Genomic DNA, 18531 nt, shown 5'->3' on the forward strand with positions numbered 1-18531 from the left:
TGCTTGCAGGCTCTGTGAGAGGATGGGGGATTTGCCAAGCATGTGTGGAGTTGTTGTTAAAAATCATTCCTTGTGATGAAGAGGTTGAAAGTGCATGAGTCTAAGCAGCATTGCAAGCTGTGCTCCTTAATGTGTACTAAGCAGTGCTGCCCCTTTAGCAGCATTGCACCAGTGCTCCTTAATGTGTGCTAAGAAAAAGCTATGCTAATTCAAGTGAAGGGTTTAAAATGACTTAGGGTCATTTTAAGGGTTTAAAGGGACTTAGAACACATTATCTGACCAAGTGACTGTTCATAAGTTTCACTTGGTCTATTAAAGCAGAAAAAACAGTAAACTGTTATTTAGCCCCCTCATGGAGAAAGTGAGAGAGGAATTAGCAGTATAAAAGCCCTTTAAAGGTCAAAGCTACAAGTCAAGGAGTGAATTCACAGGATGTTAGGGGTTGGAAGGCACCCATGGAGATCATTGAGACCAAACCCCCTGCAAGAGCAGGTCCACACAATCTAGCACAGATCACAGAGGGACACATCCAGACAGGCCTTGAAAGGCTCCAGAGATGGAGACTCCACAACCTCTCTTGGCAGCCTGTGCCAGTGCTCTGGGACCCTTACAGCAAAGAAGTTCCCCCTTGTGTTGAGATGGAACCTCTTTTGCTGCAGCTTACACCCATTGCTCCTTGTCCTATCCCAGGGAGCAGTGAGCAGAGCCTGTCCCCCCCCCATCCTGGCCCCCAGCCCTCAGATGTTTATAAACATTTATCAAATCCCCTCTCAATCTTCTCCTCTCCAGACTAAACAGCCCCAGGTCCCTCAGCCTCTCCTCATCAGGCAGTGCCCTCCTGTCCCCTCATCATCCTCATAGTAGTCCACTGGACCCTCCCCAGCAGATCCCTGTCCCTCTTAAACTGGGGAGCCCAATGCTGAACACAGTATTCAAGCTGAGGTCTCAGCAGGGCAGAGGAGAGGGGGAGGAGAACCTCCCTTGATCTGCTGGACACACTCTTCCTAATCCCCCCCAGGATGCCATTGGCCTTCTTGGCCACAAGGGCACATTGCTGTGCCATGGATGTTATCCACCAGCACCCCCAGGTCCCTCTCCACAGGGCTGCTCTCCAGCAGTCACCTCCCAGCCTGTGCTGGTGCAGTTTGTTATTCCTGCCCAGGTGCAGGACTCTGCACTTGTCCTTGTTGAACCTCATCTGGTTCCTCTGTGCCCAGCTCTCAGTGTGTCCAGGTCTCTCTGGATGGCAGCGCAGCCTTCAGCTGGATCAGCCAAGCCTCCCAGCTTGGTGTCACCAGCAAACTTGCTGAGCAGACACTCTGTGCCCTCATCATTGTCCTTGATGAATTCAGTGCAGTTGTGTGGCTAGAAGAAGCTTTCTTGGCTTGTAGGATTTCACCTTAGTTAAGAAGGTGTCAGTTGCATTTGAAGCATTGGACGTTTGCTTGTCAGTTTTAGCTTGAGGTAGCATTGTTCTTGCAGTGCACTTGACTTACTTGGTTTCAATGTAATGAGAATTCTTCAGTTCAGAGGCTAAAATGGAGGATTAAAATGTAGAGCTCCAATCAACAACCACAAAGAGAGCCAATGGCATCCTGGCCTGCATCAGGAGCAGTGTGGCCAGCAGGACAAGGGAGGTTATTCTGCCCCTGTACTCAGCACTGCTCAGGCCACACCTTGAGTGCTGTGTCCAGTTCTGGGCTCCTCAATTCAAGAGAGATGTTGAGGTGCTGGAAGGTGTCCAGAGAAGAGTTACAAAGCTGGTGAGGGGCCTGGAACACAAACCCTATGAGGAGAGGCTGAGGGAGCTGGGGGTGTGCAGCCTGCAGAAGAGGAGGCTCTGGGCTGACCTCATTGCTGTCTACACCTGCCTGAAAGGACATTTTAGCCAGGTGGGGGGCCAGGCAACCAGCAACACAACAAGGGGACACAGTCTCAAGTTGTGCCAGGGAAAGTTCAGGCTGGATGTTAGGAGGAAGTTGTTGTCAGAGAGAGTGATTGGCATTGGAATGGGCTGCCCAGGGAGGTGGTGGATGCACCATCCCTGGAGGTCTTAAAGCAAAGCCTGGCTGAGGCACTCAGTGCCATGGTCTAGTTGACTGGATAGGGCTGGGTGCTAGGTTGGACTGGATGACCTTGGAGATCTCTTCCAGCCTGGTTGATTCTATGACTCTGTGATTCCATGAAAGCTCCAACTTCAGTGCACTACAACTGTGCCAAAGTAAATGTTAGCGAGAGTGAATAAAATTCACAGGTGGAGTATTTAAAGAGACACCAACGAGGCAGACACAGGTTTCTGCAAGTGTTCATGTACTTGGATGGACATTTCAAATCAGTACAGGTATATTGTCAAATTTCATCCAAGTTAAAGTAGAAATAAGTCTTCCTGCAGAGATGAGCCTTGAGTTCAGTATCATCTCTGCAGCTCTGTGCCAAGTGTGTATCTGGCATAAGCTTATACTGTGTATGAAAGAAAATTAAACCTCATCCCTTTGCCTCAAGTGGTGAGTATGGCAGAGTAAGGCACAGCCAAAACCCTCAAAGTGATTCCATTCTGGATTAATGAAGCAACAGAGCTAGAATATAGTGACTGCTACATTTTATCTCCATAGAGCATTAGAAACATTGGAAATAAGAGAGATAGAGAGAGAGAGAAGTAGATGCATAGAGAAATAGATAGAGATTGACCTTTAAGTATGCTTTCCCTGTCTCCAGAAAGCTCATATACTTCTTAGGGATGGTCCAACCAAACTGAATGAGATAGAGACTGACCTTTTAAGTATCCTTGTTAGGGATAGTCAAACCAAACTGAATGAGATAGAGAGAGATCAGATAGGTAGGTAGGTAGATAGATAGATAGATAGATAGATAGATAGATAGATAGATAGATAGATAGATAGATAGATAGATAGATAGGTAGATAAAAGGTCAGTCTCTATCTCATTCAGTTTGGTTTGACTATCCCTAATAAGGATATGAGCTTTCTGGAGACAGGGAAAGCATACTTCAAAGATCAGTCTCTATCTAAGTATGCTTTCCCTGTCTCCAGAAAGCTCATATCCTTGTTAGGGATAGTGAAACCAAACTGAATAAGGTAGACAGACAGACAGATAGGGACTGACCTTTTAAGTATGCTTTCCCTGTCTCCAGAAAGCTCATAGACTTCTTAGGGATGGTCCAACCAAACTGAATGAGATAGATGGAGACTGACCTTTGAAGTATCCTTGTTAGGGATAGTCAAACTAAACTGAATGAGATAGAGAGAGATCAGATGGATAGATAGATAGATAGATAGATAGATAGATAGATAGATAGATAGATAGATAGATAGATAGATAGATAGATAAAAGGTCAGTCTCTATCTCGTTCAGTTTGGTTTGACTATCCCTAATAAGGATATGAGCTTTCTGGAGACAGGGGAAGCATACTTAAAAGATCAGTCTCTATCTAAGTATGTTTTCCCTGTCTCCAGAAAGCTCATATCCTTGTTAGGGATAGTGAAACCAAACTGAATAAGGTAGACAGACAGACAGATAGAGACTGACCTTTTAAGTATGCTTTCCCTGTATCCAGAAAGCTCATATACTTCTTAGGGATGGTCCAACCAAACTGAATGAGATAGATAGAGACTGACCTTTGAAGTATCCTTGTTAGGGATAGTCAAACCAAACTGAATGAGATAGACAGGTAGGTAGATAGGTAGGCAGACAGACAGATAGAGACTGACCCTTTCAGTATGCTTTCCCTGTCTCCAGAAAGCTCATATCCTTGTTAGGGATAGTCAAACCAACTGAATGAGAGAGAGAGGGAGAGAGAGAGAGAGAGAAAGAGACACTTACTCTCCTCCCCTCCTTCCCCTCCTTCCCCTCCTTCCCCTTCTTCCCCTCCTTCCCCTCCTTCCTCTCCTTCCTCTCCTTTCCCTCCTCCACCTCCTCTCCAAAAAGCTCATATGCTTATTAGGGACAGTCAAACCAAACTGAAGAATCTGAATAGGCTTTGAGTAATTCTAAAGTGAAATTGTTTAGACTTCCAGAAATGATGTTGAATTGTCAGTGAGTTTTCCTGCACTGGCCCTCACCCCATGCCTGGATTCCTGCCTGTGGGGGACAAATACCCATGGAGAGAGAAGGGCTGCCCTGCTGTGTCTCTTCTAGTCTGACTAGAAGCAGTGAAAGCAGCAGAGCAGATTTCTAGCCTTAGCTGTGGTACCCAAGATACATCAGCTCTTCGTGCCACAAGTACTCATGAAACATAACTTGAATCAGCATTTTCTGATAAGAGAAAAAAATCAGTTTCTGGTTTAAAAAAGGAGGGGGGAAAAAAAGGCAGCCTAAACCCAGAACCTCTGCTGGTTTGTTGTTGGAAGTGTTCTGTACTGGCTGAGGCAGCGTGCTGTGTGTTTTGGGGTTCTCTTGGTCGCTCAGCTCCCATTTCACACGGGACTGCAGCGTGAAATTCTGCAGCCTGAAACTCAGAATGACAATAAAAAGAAATCCTCTGGGCAAAGCCATTTGTAATGAGAAGGCTGCAGGTTCCTTCTGCTTCCCCTGAAAGTTTCTAAGTGTCTTAAGTTGTGTCTAGCTGGAGTCGCTCAGAAATGAGTAAGCATTGTGCCGGTAAAATGTGTGTTCAGAGACTGATGATGTTACTTCTGCTTTGTACACAGAGTGAGCAAGGGAAGGATTTTAACTTCTTTTCTGGTTTGGGGGGGGGTGTGTGTGTGTGTGTGTGTGCCTTTTTCTTTTGTCACACTTTTCAGACCGTTGAAAACTGTGTGTGCATTTTGAGGAACCTCTCATACAGGCTAGCTGCAGAAACATCTCAGGGACAGCAGATGGGAACGGACGAACTCGATGGATTGCTCTGTGGTGATGCCAATGGAAAAGATGCGGAGAGTTCAGGGTGCTGGGGGAAGAAGAAGAAGAAAAAGAAATCACAGGATCAGGTAATGAAAGCTACTTGCAGTTGAGTTATGAGTACTTGAAGTGCCTGTCATTTAATTCTTGAAGTGTATTAGAAATGAAGTGCCTGATGCATAATATGCAAAACCATTGCTTTTGTTAATTAGCAGAGATCTTAAAGCAGACTGTGGGTCTGGAGCAACAAAACATGTCTGTTTGAGAAAGTTGCATTAACCTGCTAGCACCTGGAAGCTGTAGTCTTAAGTAGACATTGAATGCCATAAATACCTGTGGCCCTTTGAGATGGATTTCTAGCTCAGACTCAGGGATCAGTGCTGGGCCCCATCCTCTTTAACATCTTCATAGATGATCTGGATGAGGGCATGGAGTCAGTCATCAGCAAGTGTGCAGATGACACCAAGCTGGGGGCAGATGTGGCTGGGTTGGAGGGCAGAAGGGCTCTGCAGCAGGACCTTGACTGCCTGGACAGATGGGCAGAGTCCAAGGGGATGGGGTTCAATAGCTCCAAGTGCAGGGTGCTGCACTTTGGCCACAGCAACCCCATGCAGAGATACAGGCTGGGGTTGGAGTGGCTGAGAGCAGCCAAACAGAGAGGGATCTGGGGGTGCTGATTGATACCTGCCTGAACATGAGGCAGCAGTGTGCCCAGGTGGCCAAGAGAGCCAGTGGCATCCTGGCCTGCATCAGGAATGGTGTGGCCAGCAGGAGCAGGGAGGTCATTCTGCCCCTGTACTCTGCACTGCTTAGACCACACCTTGAGTCCTGTGTCCCCAGTTTAGGAGGGACATTGAGATGCTTGAGCGTGTCCAGAGAAGGGCGACGAGGCTGGGGAGAGGCCTTGAGCACAGCCCTACGGGGAGAGGCAGGCACAAGCTAAGTGTGTGCACCTTACAGCACAGGAGCCTTGCACTATAGGCAGGCACAAGCTAAGTGTGTGCACCTTACAGCACAGGAGCCTTGCACTATAGGCAGGCACAAGCTAAGTGTGTGCACCTTACAACACAGGACCCTGGGCAGCCCAGACTCAGTGGCTACAGGTTCTTTTGTGTCTGCTTCCCACAGTTGCCTCTCTGGTGGAGCAGAAAAACATGCCTAGGCAAGGCAGGGCATGGATAAGCCTATTTTGGGACTATCAGCCTACCACAACACTGAGGGAGGCTGTAGCCAGCTGGGGATTGGTCTCTTCTGCCAGGCAAGCAGCAACAGAACAAGGGGACACAGTCTCAAGTTGTGGCAGGGGAGGTCTAGGCTGGATGTTAGGAGGAAGTTGTTGGCAGAGAGAGTGATTGGCATTGGAATGGGCTGCCCAGGGAGGTGGTGGAGTCACTGTCCCTAGAGGTGTTGAAGCCAAGCCTGGGTGGGGCACTTAGTGCCATGGTCTGGTTGATTGTCTAGGGCTGGGTGCTAGGTTGGACTGGATGATGTTGGGGGTCTCTTCCAACCTGGTTGATTCTATGATCAAGGTGCATTTTGTTAAGGTGAAAAAGTTACAGAAACATTAACAAGCTAAGTTTGGAGTACTGAAAAATGCAGCACTCTGGATCATTAGGACCTTAATTTCAGCTGCTTTTCTAGTTAAACACTGCAGGCATCAAATACATTTATTGTGGCCTTTCAGTAGGATGGCTCTATGAGGCTACAGCAAGATAGAAAGTGTCAGGGCACACTAATTTTACCCCACAAAGCAATCATCATCCCAGTTGCTGAATTAACACTTCCCACACACTGTGCTTGCTGTTACTGAAAGCGCAGGTACAAACCCAGCATGAATGAGTCTTACTGCAACTCACCTTTCCCTTTTGATCTGCTGTTTACAGGCACACTTCTGTGAAGGCACTGCATAAAGTCTGTTTTGAACTCTTCCTTTTCTCTTCCTTCTGTGATTTCTGCATCTCAGGTTCATACTTTTAACTGTACCACCGAAGGTTTCAATGTTCCTGGCCAAGCTTCTCTGTTCTGGGCCCCCCAGTTTAGGAGGGACATTGAGATGCTTGAGCATGTCCAGAGAAGGGCGACGAGGCTGGGGAGAGGCCTTGAGCACAGCCCTATGAGGAGAGGCTGAGGGAGCTGGGATTGGTTAGCCTGGAGAAGAGGAGGCTCAGGGCAGACCTCATTGCTGTCTACAACTACCTGAGGTGAGGTTGTGGCCAGGAGGAGGTTGCTCTCTTCTCTCAGGTGGCCAGCACCAGAACAAGAGGACACAGCCTCAGGCTGCGCCAGGGGAGGTTTAGGCTGGAGGTGAGGAGAAAGTTGTTCCCTGAGAGAGTCATTGGACACTGGAATGGGCTGCCCGGGGAGGTGGTGGAGTCGCCGTCCCTGGAGCTGTTCAAGGCAGGACTGGACGTGGCACTTGGTGCCATGGTCTGGCCTTGAGCTCTGTGCTAAAGGGTTGGACTTGATGATCTGTGAGGTCTCTTCCAACCTTGGTGATACTGTGATACTGTATTTTAAAGGTTGCCTATAGAAGATCTTTCTCCTCTTTCAAGCCAAAGAACTCATCTCTTTGGGCTGATTTCCTTTGCAGTATGTGTGCTTCTGCCTGCTTTTAGATGGCTTTTGTCTGCTTCTGTGAACCGTTTCTGTGGAGCAGCATGCAGCATGGTAATAGTCTCTTCAGATCAGTTTGTGTAATGGAAAGGTTTAATATAATTTTTACAACCCAAAGAAAGGTGAAAATGTAGATCTATTTTCAGGTTTATGTTCTCTAGGCTTTTCTGTGGCAAGGAAGGAAAATTGAGGCTTTTCAGAAGTAATATTGCAGTGCCCAGGACCACTTTGCCTTTCGAATATAAGAAATATATTTCTAATGATTTTTCTCCTTTCATCTCATAGAATCACAGAATCAGTCAGAGTTGGAAGGGACCACAAAGATCAGCCAGTTCCAACCCCCCTGCCATGCCCAGGGACACCCTACCCTAGAGCAGGCAGCACACAGCCTCATCCAGCCTGGCCTTAAACACCTCCAGCCATGGGGCCTCAACCACCTCCCTGGGCAACCCATTCCAGCCTCTCACCACTCTCATGCTCAACAACTTCCTCCTCATGTCCACTCTGACTCTCCCCACCTCCAGCTTTGCTCCATTCCCCCCAGTCCTGTCGCTCCCTGAGAGCCTATAAAGTCCCTCTTCAGCTGTTCTGCAGGCCTCCTTCAGACTGGAAGGCCAAAAGAAGGTCACCTGGGAGCCTCCTCTTCTGCAGACTGCACAGCCCCAACTCTTTCAGTCTGCCCTCACAACAGAGCTGCTGCAGCCCTCTGAGCATCCTTCTGGCCCTTCTCTGGACACACTCCAGCATCTCCACATCCTTCTTGTAATAGGGGCTCCAGAACTGGATGCAGTAATCCAGGTGGGGTCTTACCAGACCAGAGTACATCCCAATACCCACCATAGACCTCCCCTGGCACAACTTGAGACTGTGTTCCTTTGTTCTGTTGCTGGTTGCCTGGCAGAAGAGACCAACCCCACCTGGCTACAGCCTCCCTTCAGGTAGCTGTAGACAGCAATGAGGTCAGCCCTGAGCCTCCTCTGCTGCAGGCTGCACACCCCCAGCTCCCTCAGCCTCTCCTCACAGGGCTGTGCTCCAGGCCCCTCACCAGCTTTGCTGCCCTTCTCTGGACGCATTACAGCACCTCAACATCTCTCTTGAACTGAGTACCCAGAGGAAGTTCTTCCCACAGAGTGTGATTGGCATTGGAATGGGCTGCCCAGGGAGGTGGTGGAGTTGCTGTCCCTAGAGGCATTCAGGAACAGACTGGATGAGGCACTCAGTGCCATGGTCTGGTTGATTGGACAGGGCTGGGTGTTAAGTTGGACTGGATGAGCTTGGAGCTCTCTTCTAACCTGGTTGATTCTATGATAATTTACCCTCTATGATAAGAGGGTAAATTGCTGTGTACTCTTGAAGATAGGTGCCCAAGATTTCTGTCTGTATCTTGTGTCTGCATGAGCTGCACTGGAATGGGGAGTGTCAGGATGTCACTGTGCTCATTTGCCAGCCATAGCTGCCAGTGGTTGTCCATTACAACAACACTTTAGCCATGAGGCTAATGCCTGCTTTTCTGGACTAAAAAGAAGGAGGAGGCAGACTTCAGCTAAGGACTTTGTCCAAAGCCTGGAGTTGTGCTTTTTTTCTCTGCACCTGGGTGCTAGGTTGAACTGAATGATCTTGGAGGTCTCTTCCAACCTGGTTGATTCTGTAATTCTATGGTTCTAAATGTAGTTGCATCAAATTGGGGAGGGTACTGTTATTTCTGCAGTGAACTGTATCCAAAAAAGTCCCTAGTTGTGTTGGGTCTTCATGTCATTGGACCACCTTTCTTCAGGCCTGGGTCTCTAAACTGTAATTTGGCTTGATTTAACCAGGGCCATTCCTGCCCTCCTTTGTATCAGCCCCTTGGATTCCTGTCAGCCCCAAAAGCGAGCTCTGATTTTGATCCATGCTTGTTGCTTAGATTCCTGCTCTTGACAGTTATTGGCTAATGCATCCCTTGCATAAAGGTCTCTAAAAGGATTTATTTCATGCCCATTAACAGCTGCCACAGGCTGCCAGAGCCACTTGGATATGCAGGGTGAAAAATCATTGCCATTTAGGGGACCTGTTAGCTTAAAAGTCTTTGGCATTTTAGAAGTGATGAACACTAATTGCTGGCATAAACTTTGTCACTGCTGCCATACAAAGCCACAGCTACAGTGTTGCTAGACTGTGTGAAATATCTAGGAGCACATGAAAGAGCTTGATTTAGTCACTAAATGCAGGCTGGGCAGTGAGTGGCTGGAGAGCAGCCCTGAGCAGAGGGACTTGGGGCTGCTGCTGGACCAGAAGCTCAACAGGAGCCAGCAGTGTGCACTTGCAGCCCAGAAAGCCAAGCAGAGCCTGGGCTGCAGCAGCAGAAGTGTGACCAGCAGGTGGAGGGAGGTGATTCTCCTCCTCTGCTGTGCTCTGCTGAGACCCCACCTGGAGTACTGCATCCAGTTCTGGAGCCCCTAGTGCAAGAGGGATGTGAAGATGCTGGAGTGTGTCCAGAGCAGGGCCATGAGGATGCTCAGAGGGCTGCAGCAGCTCTGCTGTGAGCACAGACTGAAACTGTTTGGGCTGTTGAGTCTGGAGAAGAGAAGGCTCTGAGGTGACCTTCTTGTGGCCTTCCAGGATCTGAAGGGGGTTACAAAAAAGCTGGGGAGGGACTTTTTAGGCTCTCAGGTAGTGACAGGCCTGGGGGGAATGGAGCAAAGCTGGAGGTGGGTAGGTTCAGGCTGGCCGTGAGGAGGAAGTTGTTGAGCATGAGAGTGGTGAGAGGCTGGAATGGGTTGCCCAGGGAGGTGGTTGAGGCCCCATGGCTGGAGGTGTTTAAGGCCAGGCTGGCTGAGGCTGTGTGCAGCCTGCTCTAGGGTAGGGTGTCCCTGGGCATGGCAGGGGGGTTGGAACTGGATGATCCTTGTGGTCCAGGTAAATGACATCAATTGCTCACCCCTTGCCTATTCATGTTGTGACCTGTTCATAGAAGGCCACCAGGTCACAACCAAGTCCTTGAGATATATATATATATATATATGTGTTTCCTTTAAGATGTTTTATACTTAAATGCCAGGACTGTGCATTCCACTGGAATAAGGTTTCTCTTTCTGGTAGGGGTGGGGGTTGTGCAAGAAGCTACTGATTGTATAGGTTTGAACACACATGGCCCATTTTGGATATCAAACTAGGGTTATTTTCATCCAGGCTCTGTATGTGATGAGAGGCTGGCTGGCTGCATGGCTGGTTGCATCCAGCTCTTGGTGAGAAGCCAGAAGCTGTGCAGTTGAGAGACTTGTCACACAGGCCTTTCAGGGGATGGAAGACTCATTGCCTTGAGTGTTGGGGGTAGGTTTTATTGTCAGTTGTGTTTCATGGTGGTGTTTTTTCACGAGCAAAGAGAGAATACAGAGAACTGAACAGGATGTGAAAAGGGAAAATCTCTTCTTCCCAAGCAGATGCCTCCAAAGATGTGCTCCTATTCACTGAGCTGTTCTTACCCAAGAAAATGAATGCTGTGACAAGTGGGTTTGTTATGCCAGCTAGTTAGAACACTCTGATTTCTGCCAGTGCTGTAGCTCTGTAAGGAGTGTTGAGTAGGAAATTTGAGTTCTCTCTGAAGAATCACATGATGTGCTTGAACTGAGAATGACTGTTTGGTGGGCAGATGCATTCCTACACACAGACATTAATCTTACAGCTTCAACTGAAGCAGTTCTCAAGGATTTGGCTGTTCTTTGCTGATCATCTGTTTTGTACTTTTCCAACAGTGGGATGGTGTGGGACCTCTCCCAGACTGTGCAGAACCACCCAAAGGAATCCAGATGCTGTGGCACCCTTCGATAGTCAAACCCTACCTCACACTTCTTTCTGAGTGCTCAAATCCAGACACACTGGAAGGGGCAGCAGGGGCACTGCAGAACCTGGCTGCTGGGAGCTGGAAGGTAGGAATGTTAACCTGAGAACCTGTTTCTTCTTCCACTCAGAAAAAGCCCTACAAAGAGATGACAGAAAATTGGTGATGTGAAACGTGTCTGATAACTGTATCTGAATGCTCCTGTATGTAAATACTCCTCTGATCTGTATCTCAGCACTCCTTGCAGTGGAACAGTTCACAAGCTCACAGGATGTTAGGGGTTGGAAGGGATCCAAGGAGATCATCGAGTGCAACCCCCCTGCCAGAGCAGGACAATCCTATCTAACACAGATCACAGAGGAACACATCCAGACAGGCCTTGAAAGGCTCCAGAGAAGGAGACTCCACAACCTCTCTGGGCAGCCTGTGCCAGTGCTCTGGGACCCTTACAGTAAAGAAGTTCCCCCTTGTGTTGAGGCAGAACCTCCTGTGCTGCAGCTTACACCCATTGCTCCTTGTCCTATCCCAGGGAGCAGTGAGCAGAGCCTGTCCCCCTGCTCCTGGCAGCCCTCAGATACTTATAAACATTTCATAGAGTCATAGAATCATAGAATCAGCCAGGTTGGAAGAGACCTCCAACATCATCCAGTCCAACCTATCACCCAGCCCTAACCAATCAACTAGACCATGGCACTAAGTGCCTCATCCAGTCTTTTCTTGAAGACCCCCAGGGACGGTGCCTCCACCACCTCCCTGGGCAGCCCATTCCAATGCCAATCACTCTCTCTGTGAAGAACTTCTTCCTAACATCCAGCCTATACCTATCCTGGCACAACTTGAGACTGTGTCCCCTTGTTCTATTGCTGGTTTATCAAATCCCCTCTCAGCCTTCTCTTCTCCAGACTAAACAGCCCCAGGTCCCTCAGCCTCTCCTCATCAGGCAGTGCCCTCCAGTCCCCTAATCATCCTCATAGCTCTCCACTGGACCCTCTCCAGCAGATCCCTGTCCCTCTTGAACTGGGGAGCCCAACACTGAACGCAGTATTCAAGCTGAGGTCTCAGCAGGGCAGAGGAGAGGGGGAGGAGAACCTCCCTTGATCTGCTGGACACACTCTGCCTAATACACCCCAGGATGCCATTGGCCTTCTTGGCCACAAGGGCACATTGCTGTGCCATGGATGTTATCCACCAGCACCCCCAGGTCCCTCTCCACAGGGCTGCTCTCCAGCAGTCACCTCCCAGCCTGTGCTGGTGCAGTTTGTTATTCCTGCCCAGGTGCAGGACTCTGCACTTGTCCTTGTTGAACCTCATCTGGTTCCTCTGTGCCCAGCTCTCAGTGTGTCCAGGTCTCTCTGGATGGCAGCACACCTTTCAGCTGTACCAGCCAAGCCTCCCAGCTTGGTGTCATCAGCAAACTTGCTGAGCAGACACAGGTCTTCTGCTGTCAAAAACCTATCTGCAGTCAAATTTGAGATAATATTTTGAGTCCTCCAAATGGATACAAATAGTCATATCCTAGCAAAAGTTAGTGTGGAGCAGTGAAAATCACATTAGCCAAATCAGGAATGTCTTCCAACCTGGTTGATTCTGTCATTGCCTGCATCTGGAAGGAGGGAAGAGAAAATACTTTGTGCCCCAGACTCTTCCATCTTCCCAAGGCTTTGGAGTCTCTCCTCATTACCATTCGACCATAGGATGCAGCTTAGTCCCCACCTGTCTGGGACGTGAGTAGTAGGTAGCAGTCTGATGTCTGCACCATTTTGGAGAGTTTCCTAGTCATATCCCTGGTTCAGACTCCTGGAAAACCACAGACTTCCCTAAGAGGAGGGTCAGCCTGGCACACAGGGCTCTCTGTCCCCTTTGGAAGTGAGTCTCCACCAGCTACAACTCATCTCTCCTTTGTGATTGTGATTTATTCTATGGCTCTATGAATGGATATGTGCCAGAACTAACATGAGTGCTAGAATCCAAACCAGGTCCCCCCTCCAGTTTCTGATGTATCTGTGTACCTGTTACCCTTTAGTTGGCAGAAGTGTACAGGAAGAGGATGGAAGGCTCTGCAGAGCTCCTTGGTAAATGCCAGGTTAAACAAAGCTGCTTTGAGCTGTAGTACTCTCTGTGTTGATACCATAGGAAAATCTCAGCTGCTGATTTATTGTTCTGGTTTTTTAAAGATTCACCAGTTCCATTAGCAGTGATGTGAAGGCACAGAATGAATGGCCTTAATTTCACAGGCTGTGCTCTCCCTTTTTTGTAAGGGGAAGAATCCTCTTTGGGGATTGCAGAAGCATTGATACTTCCACCTTTTGACCTCTTATTTCCAGTCTTCTGGATAGAAAGAATCTGAAAGAAAATACCTCTTAAGAGGTTATTCTTGAGGGAGATTGTAGTATTTTTGTTAAGCTACTCCCAAGTAATTCTAAGTGTATGGAGAATAAGAATTCTTTCAAGAAGAACTTTAAAATGGACTGAGTGACAAAGAGCAAATGGCATTAAAATAGTGCTTCACATTAATAGCAATAGGAAATGTGTAGGGTTTTGTTCCTGTTAGCTTTATTTTAATGCCAGAACATATGAGGCACCCAGCCTGCCAGGTGTGCTCACACACTCTGGAATCATAGAATCAAGCAGGTTGGAAGAGACTTCCAACATCATCCAGTCCAACCTAGCACCCAGCCCTAGCCAGTCAACCAGACCATGGCACTAAGTGCCTCATCCAGGCTTTGCTTCAACACCTCCAGGCACGGTGACTCCACCACCTCCCTGGGCAGCCCATTCCAATGCCAATCACTCTCTCTGCCAACAACTTTCTCCTAACATCCAGACTAGACCTCCTCTGGCACAGCTTGAGACAGTGTCCCCTTCTTCTGTTGCTGCTTGCCTGGCAGAAGAGCCCAACCCCACCTGGCTACAACCTCCCTTCAGGGAGTTGCAGAGAGCAATGAGCTCTGCCCTGAGCCTCCTCTTCTCCAGGCTAAACACCCCCAGCTCCCTCAGCCTCTCCTCACAGGGCTCTGCTCCAGGCCCCTCATGAGCTTTGTTGCCCTTCTCTGGACACCTTCCAGCACCTCAACATCTCTCTTGAATTGAGGAGCCCAGAACTGGACACAGTACTCAAGGTGTGGCCTGAGCAGTGCTGAGTACAGGGGAAGAATAACCTCTCTTGTCCTACTGGCCACACTGTTTCTGATGCAGCCCAGGATGCCATTGGCTTTCTTGGGCACCTGGGCACACTGCTGCCTCATCTTCAGCTGCTACCTGCTAGTGTCTCCAGGTCCCTCTCTGCCTGGCTGCTCTCAGCCACTCAGTCCCCAGCCTGTAGTGCTGCTTGGGGTTGTTGTGGCCAAAGTGCAGAACCCTGCAGTTGGCCTTGTTAAATCTCATCCCACTGTGATTGGCATTGGGATGGGCTGCCCAGGGAGGTATGGAGTTGCCATCCCTGGAGGTGTTAAAGAAAAGCCTGGATGTGCCATGGTCTAGTTGATTGGACAGGGCTGGGTGATAAGTTAGACTGGATGATCTTGCAGGTCTCTTCCAGATTAGTTGTTTCTCTCTCCTCTCTCTCTCTCTTTCCTCCCTCTCCTCTCTCTCTCTTTCCTCCCTCTCCTTTCTCTCTCTTTCCTCCTTCTCCTCTCTCTCTCTTTCCTCCCTCTCCTCTCTCTTTCCTCCCTCTCCTCTCTCTTTCCTCCCTCTCCTCTCTCTCTCTTTCCTCCCTCTCTTTCCTCCATCTCCTCTCTCCTCCCTCTCCTCTCTCTTCCCTCTCCTCCCTCACCTCCTTACTTCTGCTTGACCTCCTTTCTATCAGGATCAAGTACAGCTTTAGGTCTTGCATTTGCATGAGGCTGTTTGGTCATACTCCTCAGGCTCTTTGGTTAGACAGCTTAACGTCCCTGCCTTTGATCCCCAAGAGGCACAATACCCACGGGATGGGGTTTGTGTACCTGCCCAATCTCTTGAGATGGCTGCAGGTCATCTCGGTCTGTTTTCCTTAGACAAGCAAGATTTATGTTCTTCTTTCTGTCCTGGAGAATCTAAATTTCATGGGAGCAAGAGCTCCATTAACTAAGTTATTAGATAAGGAAACTGCAAACATTCAAGGGACAGATTCAGTCACAAGGTCAGTGCAGCTACTTCAAAAAGTAGTATGAAAAGAGTTTCAAGCTCCCTACCATCCAGAAACCTGCTGGTAATGAGCAATTACTGTCTAAAGCAGCAGACATCAAGGTTATTTATCTTGCTTATCAGGCAAAGACATATTGTGGGTTCCCTGCCAGACTTCTCTGATGATTCTAGTCAGTTTTTACATATTAACCATTTGGAATTGTGGGCTGAAGGAATTCTTTTAGATTCGAGTCAAAAGGTTTGTATTCACTTTCTCCAAAACATAATGTGCCCTTCTATGATAGGATGAGGAAGGCTGCTTGTAGCACATCAGGTAAGCAACAAAGGCAAACCTCTACATAATGAATGTTTATTCTGTCAGGAACAAATCTGGGTAAGGACCCTCCATGTACATACAGCAGCATCAATTAATACAGGAAAAAATACTGGCTTGATAGGAAGAAAGACAAGATTCAATTGACTGGGCAGTGTCCAAACAGACTGGGGGTGCTGGAGAAGGAGAAGCTCAACAGAAGCCAGCAGTGTGCACTTGCAGCCCAGAAAGCCAAGCAGAGCCTGGGCTGCAGCAGCAGAAGTGTGGCCAGCAGGTGGAGGGAGGTGATTCTCCTCCTCTATTCTGCTCTGCTGAGACCCCACCTGGAGTACTGCATCCAGTTCTGGAGCCCCCATTACAAGAAAGATGAGGAGATGCTGGAGTGTGTCCAGAGAAGGGACACAAGGATACTCAGGGGGCTGCAGCAACTCTGCTGTGAGCACAGACTGAAAGTTGGGGCTGTTGAATCTGGAGAAGAGAAGGCTCTGAGGTGACCTTCCTGTGGCCTTCCAGGATCTGAAGGGGGCTACAAAAAAGCTGGGGAGGGACTTTTTAGGCTCTGAGGGAGTGACAGGACTAGGGGGAATGGAGCAAAGCTGGAGGTGGGGAGATTCAGAGTGGAGGTGAGGAGGAAGTTGCTGAGCATGAGAGTGGTGAGAGGCTGGAACGGGTTGCCCAGGGAGGTGGTTGAGGCCCCATGGCTGGAGGTGTTTAAGGCCAGGCTGGCTGAGGCACTTAATGCCATGGTCTAGTTGAATGGATAGGGCTGGGTGCTAGGTTGGACTCAATGAGCTTGGAGGTCTCTTCCAACCTGGTTGATTCTATGACTGAGTCTGATCAGACAAAGCAGTGACTAGTCATCGATGTTTGATTATTCAACATGCATTTACTCTTCTGTGATCAGTTATACCTCTCCTAGCAGACAGCCCTTTTCTAAGCCTCTTCTAGCAAATTCTGAGTCCCTCTAGTCTTCCTGATTCTGTTGATAATGTAGTTTGCTATCATAGTATCAACCAGGTTGGAAGAGACCTCCAAGATCATCCAGTCCAACCTAGCAACCAGCCCTATCCAGTCAACAGAGAGAGTGATTGGCATTGGAATGGGCTGCCCAGGGAGGTGGTGGAGTCGCCGTCACTGGAGGTGTTCAGGAAAAGCCTGGCTGAGGCAGTTAGTGCCATGGTCTGGTTGGTTGGATAGGGCTGGGTGCTAGGTTGGCCTGGGTGATCTTGGAGGTCTCTTCCAACCTGGTTGATTCTGTGGCTCTATGACACTAAGTGCCTCATCCAGTCTTTGCTTGAACACCTTGATTTGAGTCTTACTTTGTGGTTTGTCCCAACAATTCCCTTTAATATTCAATATCTCATAGTCCCTGAGTCACTGCATTATACTCTACCAACACAATCCAAATTCTAGTCAAAACTGAAGTGTGTGATGGTGAAATATTCTGGAGGCACTCCAATACCTCTAATGTCAATGACAGAAAAGTGAATCCATGCACAATATCAAATGCATGCAGTGTTGATATTCATCGAGGTGGGGAGGGGAATTTTGCTGGTGAGTTTTCTTTTCCAGTCTGTGCTGGAAATGTCTTCATTTTTAGTGTGGTCTGTGTAGTGAGATGATCTTGGGAGGTCTCTTCCAAGCTGGTTGATTCTGTGATTCATAGGAGAATAAAGAGAACATTTGAAACGCTAAAATGAGTTAATTGCCTAAATGCTTTTCAATTGTTATGGACAAAAAAAGCCCTACCCAAATTAAGTTTTATCTGGATTAATTACTGTTTTGTTGAGTTCAGCCCAATGTAATCTTAAGCCCTATAGACATTCAGCTCTGGAGAGGATCCTTTATAGTATTAACTGTGACAAACTGAAAAATTATTCTCTGCTTTGCTGTATTTTAGTACTGAATCACTGCAACAGAAATAGAAATGGAGTTGCTAATGAGGCTGGACTTGGAGATGTACTAAGTACCTTCCAAGTGATGCACAGTGGTTATGCCCCCCAAATTCAGTTTAACAAGGCCACATGCAGGGTTCTGCACTTTGGCCGCAACAACCCCAAGAAGTGCTACAGGCTGGGGACAGAGTGGCTGAGAGCAGGCAGGCAGAGAGGGACCTGGGGGTGCTGGTAGAGAGTAGCTGAAGGTGAGGCAGCAGTGCCCAGGTGGGCAGGAGAGCCAATGGCATCCTGGCCTGGATCAGGAGCAGTGTGGCCAGTAGGACAAGGGAGGTTATTCTTCCCCTGTACTCAGGGCACACCTTGTAAATGGCATGAGGAAGAAGATGCCTTGCCTTCTTCCCCAGTGAAAGGGCCAACACTCTCCTTCCCACTTCCATGCATTGAAATAGAGCTCCTCTACTCTTCTCTGTTCTTCATCCATATAAACCTTAGCAGTGGGGAGGGAGAACCAACAGGTGAGGCACCTCAGCAGAGGAGTTCTCTGCCCCTCCCATAGGAGACTGCAAAGATTTGCTCTGATCCTGTGATTTCTAACTCATTCATTTCTGAATCCAAACTGCTCTGCAAATCTGAATGTGATTTTACACGGGGAGGCTTGATGTTAGCAAGCACAGAATCTGTTGAGACATGCAGGGTTCTACAATGTGGCCACAACAACCCCAAGCAGCACTACAGGCTGGAGACAGAGTGGCTGGAGAGCAGGCAGGCAGAGAGGGAGCTGGGGGTGCTGGTAGAGAGTAGCTGAAGATGAGGCAGCAATGTGCCCAGGTGGGCAGGAGAGTCAATGGCATCCTGGCTGGATCAGGAGCAGTGTGGCCAGCAGGACAAGGGAGGTTATTCTTCCCCTGTACT

At 48.5% G+C, this 18531-nt stretch overlaps 1 protein-coding gene across 4 annotated transcripts in view; it reads left to right on the top strand.

Moving 5' to 3' along the window:
• CTNND2 (catenin delta 2) overlaps positions 1–18531 on the top strand; it is a 704219-nt gene that overhangs the window by 593040 nt on the left and 92648 nt on the right. For all 4 annotated transcript variants that reach the window (XM_064160790.1, XM_064160789.1, XM_064160792.1 and 1 more), the window contains 2 exons: positions 4760–4945; positions 11201–11374. In XM_064160790.1, coding sequence (XP_064016860.1) covers positions 4760–4945; positions 11201–11374 — 360 coding nt within the window. The remainder of the gene's footprint in view (positions 1–4759; positions 4946–11200; positions 11375–18531) is intronic.

Source organism: Pogoniulus pusillus, chromosome 21 (genome assembly GCF_015220805.1).
Source record: "Pogoniulus pusillus isolate bPogPus1 chromosome 21, bPogPus1.pri, whole genome shotgun sequence".
Taxonomy (NCBI): domain Eukaryota; kingdom Metazoa; phylum Chordata; class Aves; order Piciformes; family Lybiidae; genus Pogoniulus; species Pogoniulus pusillus.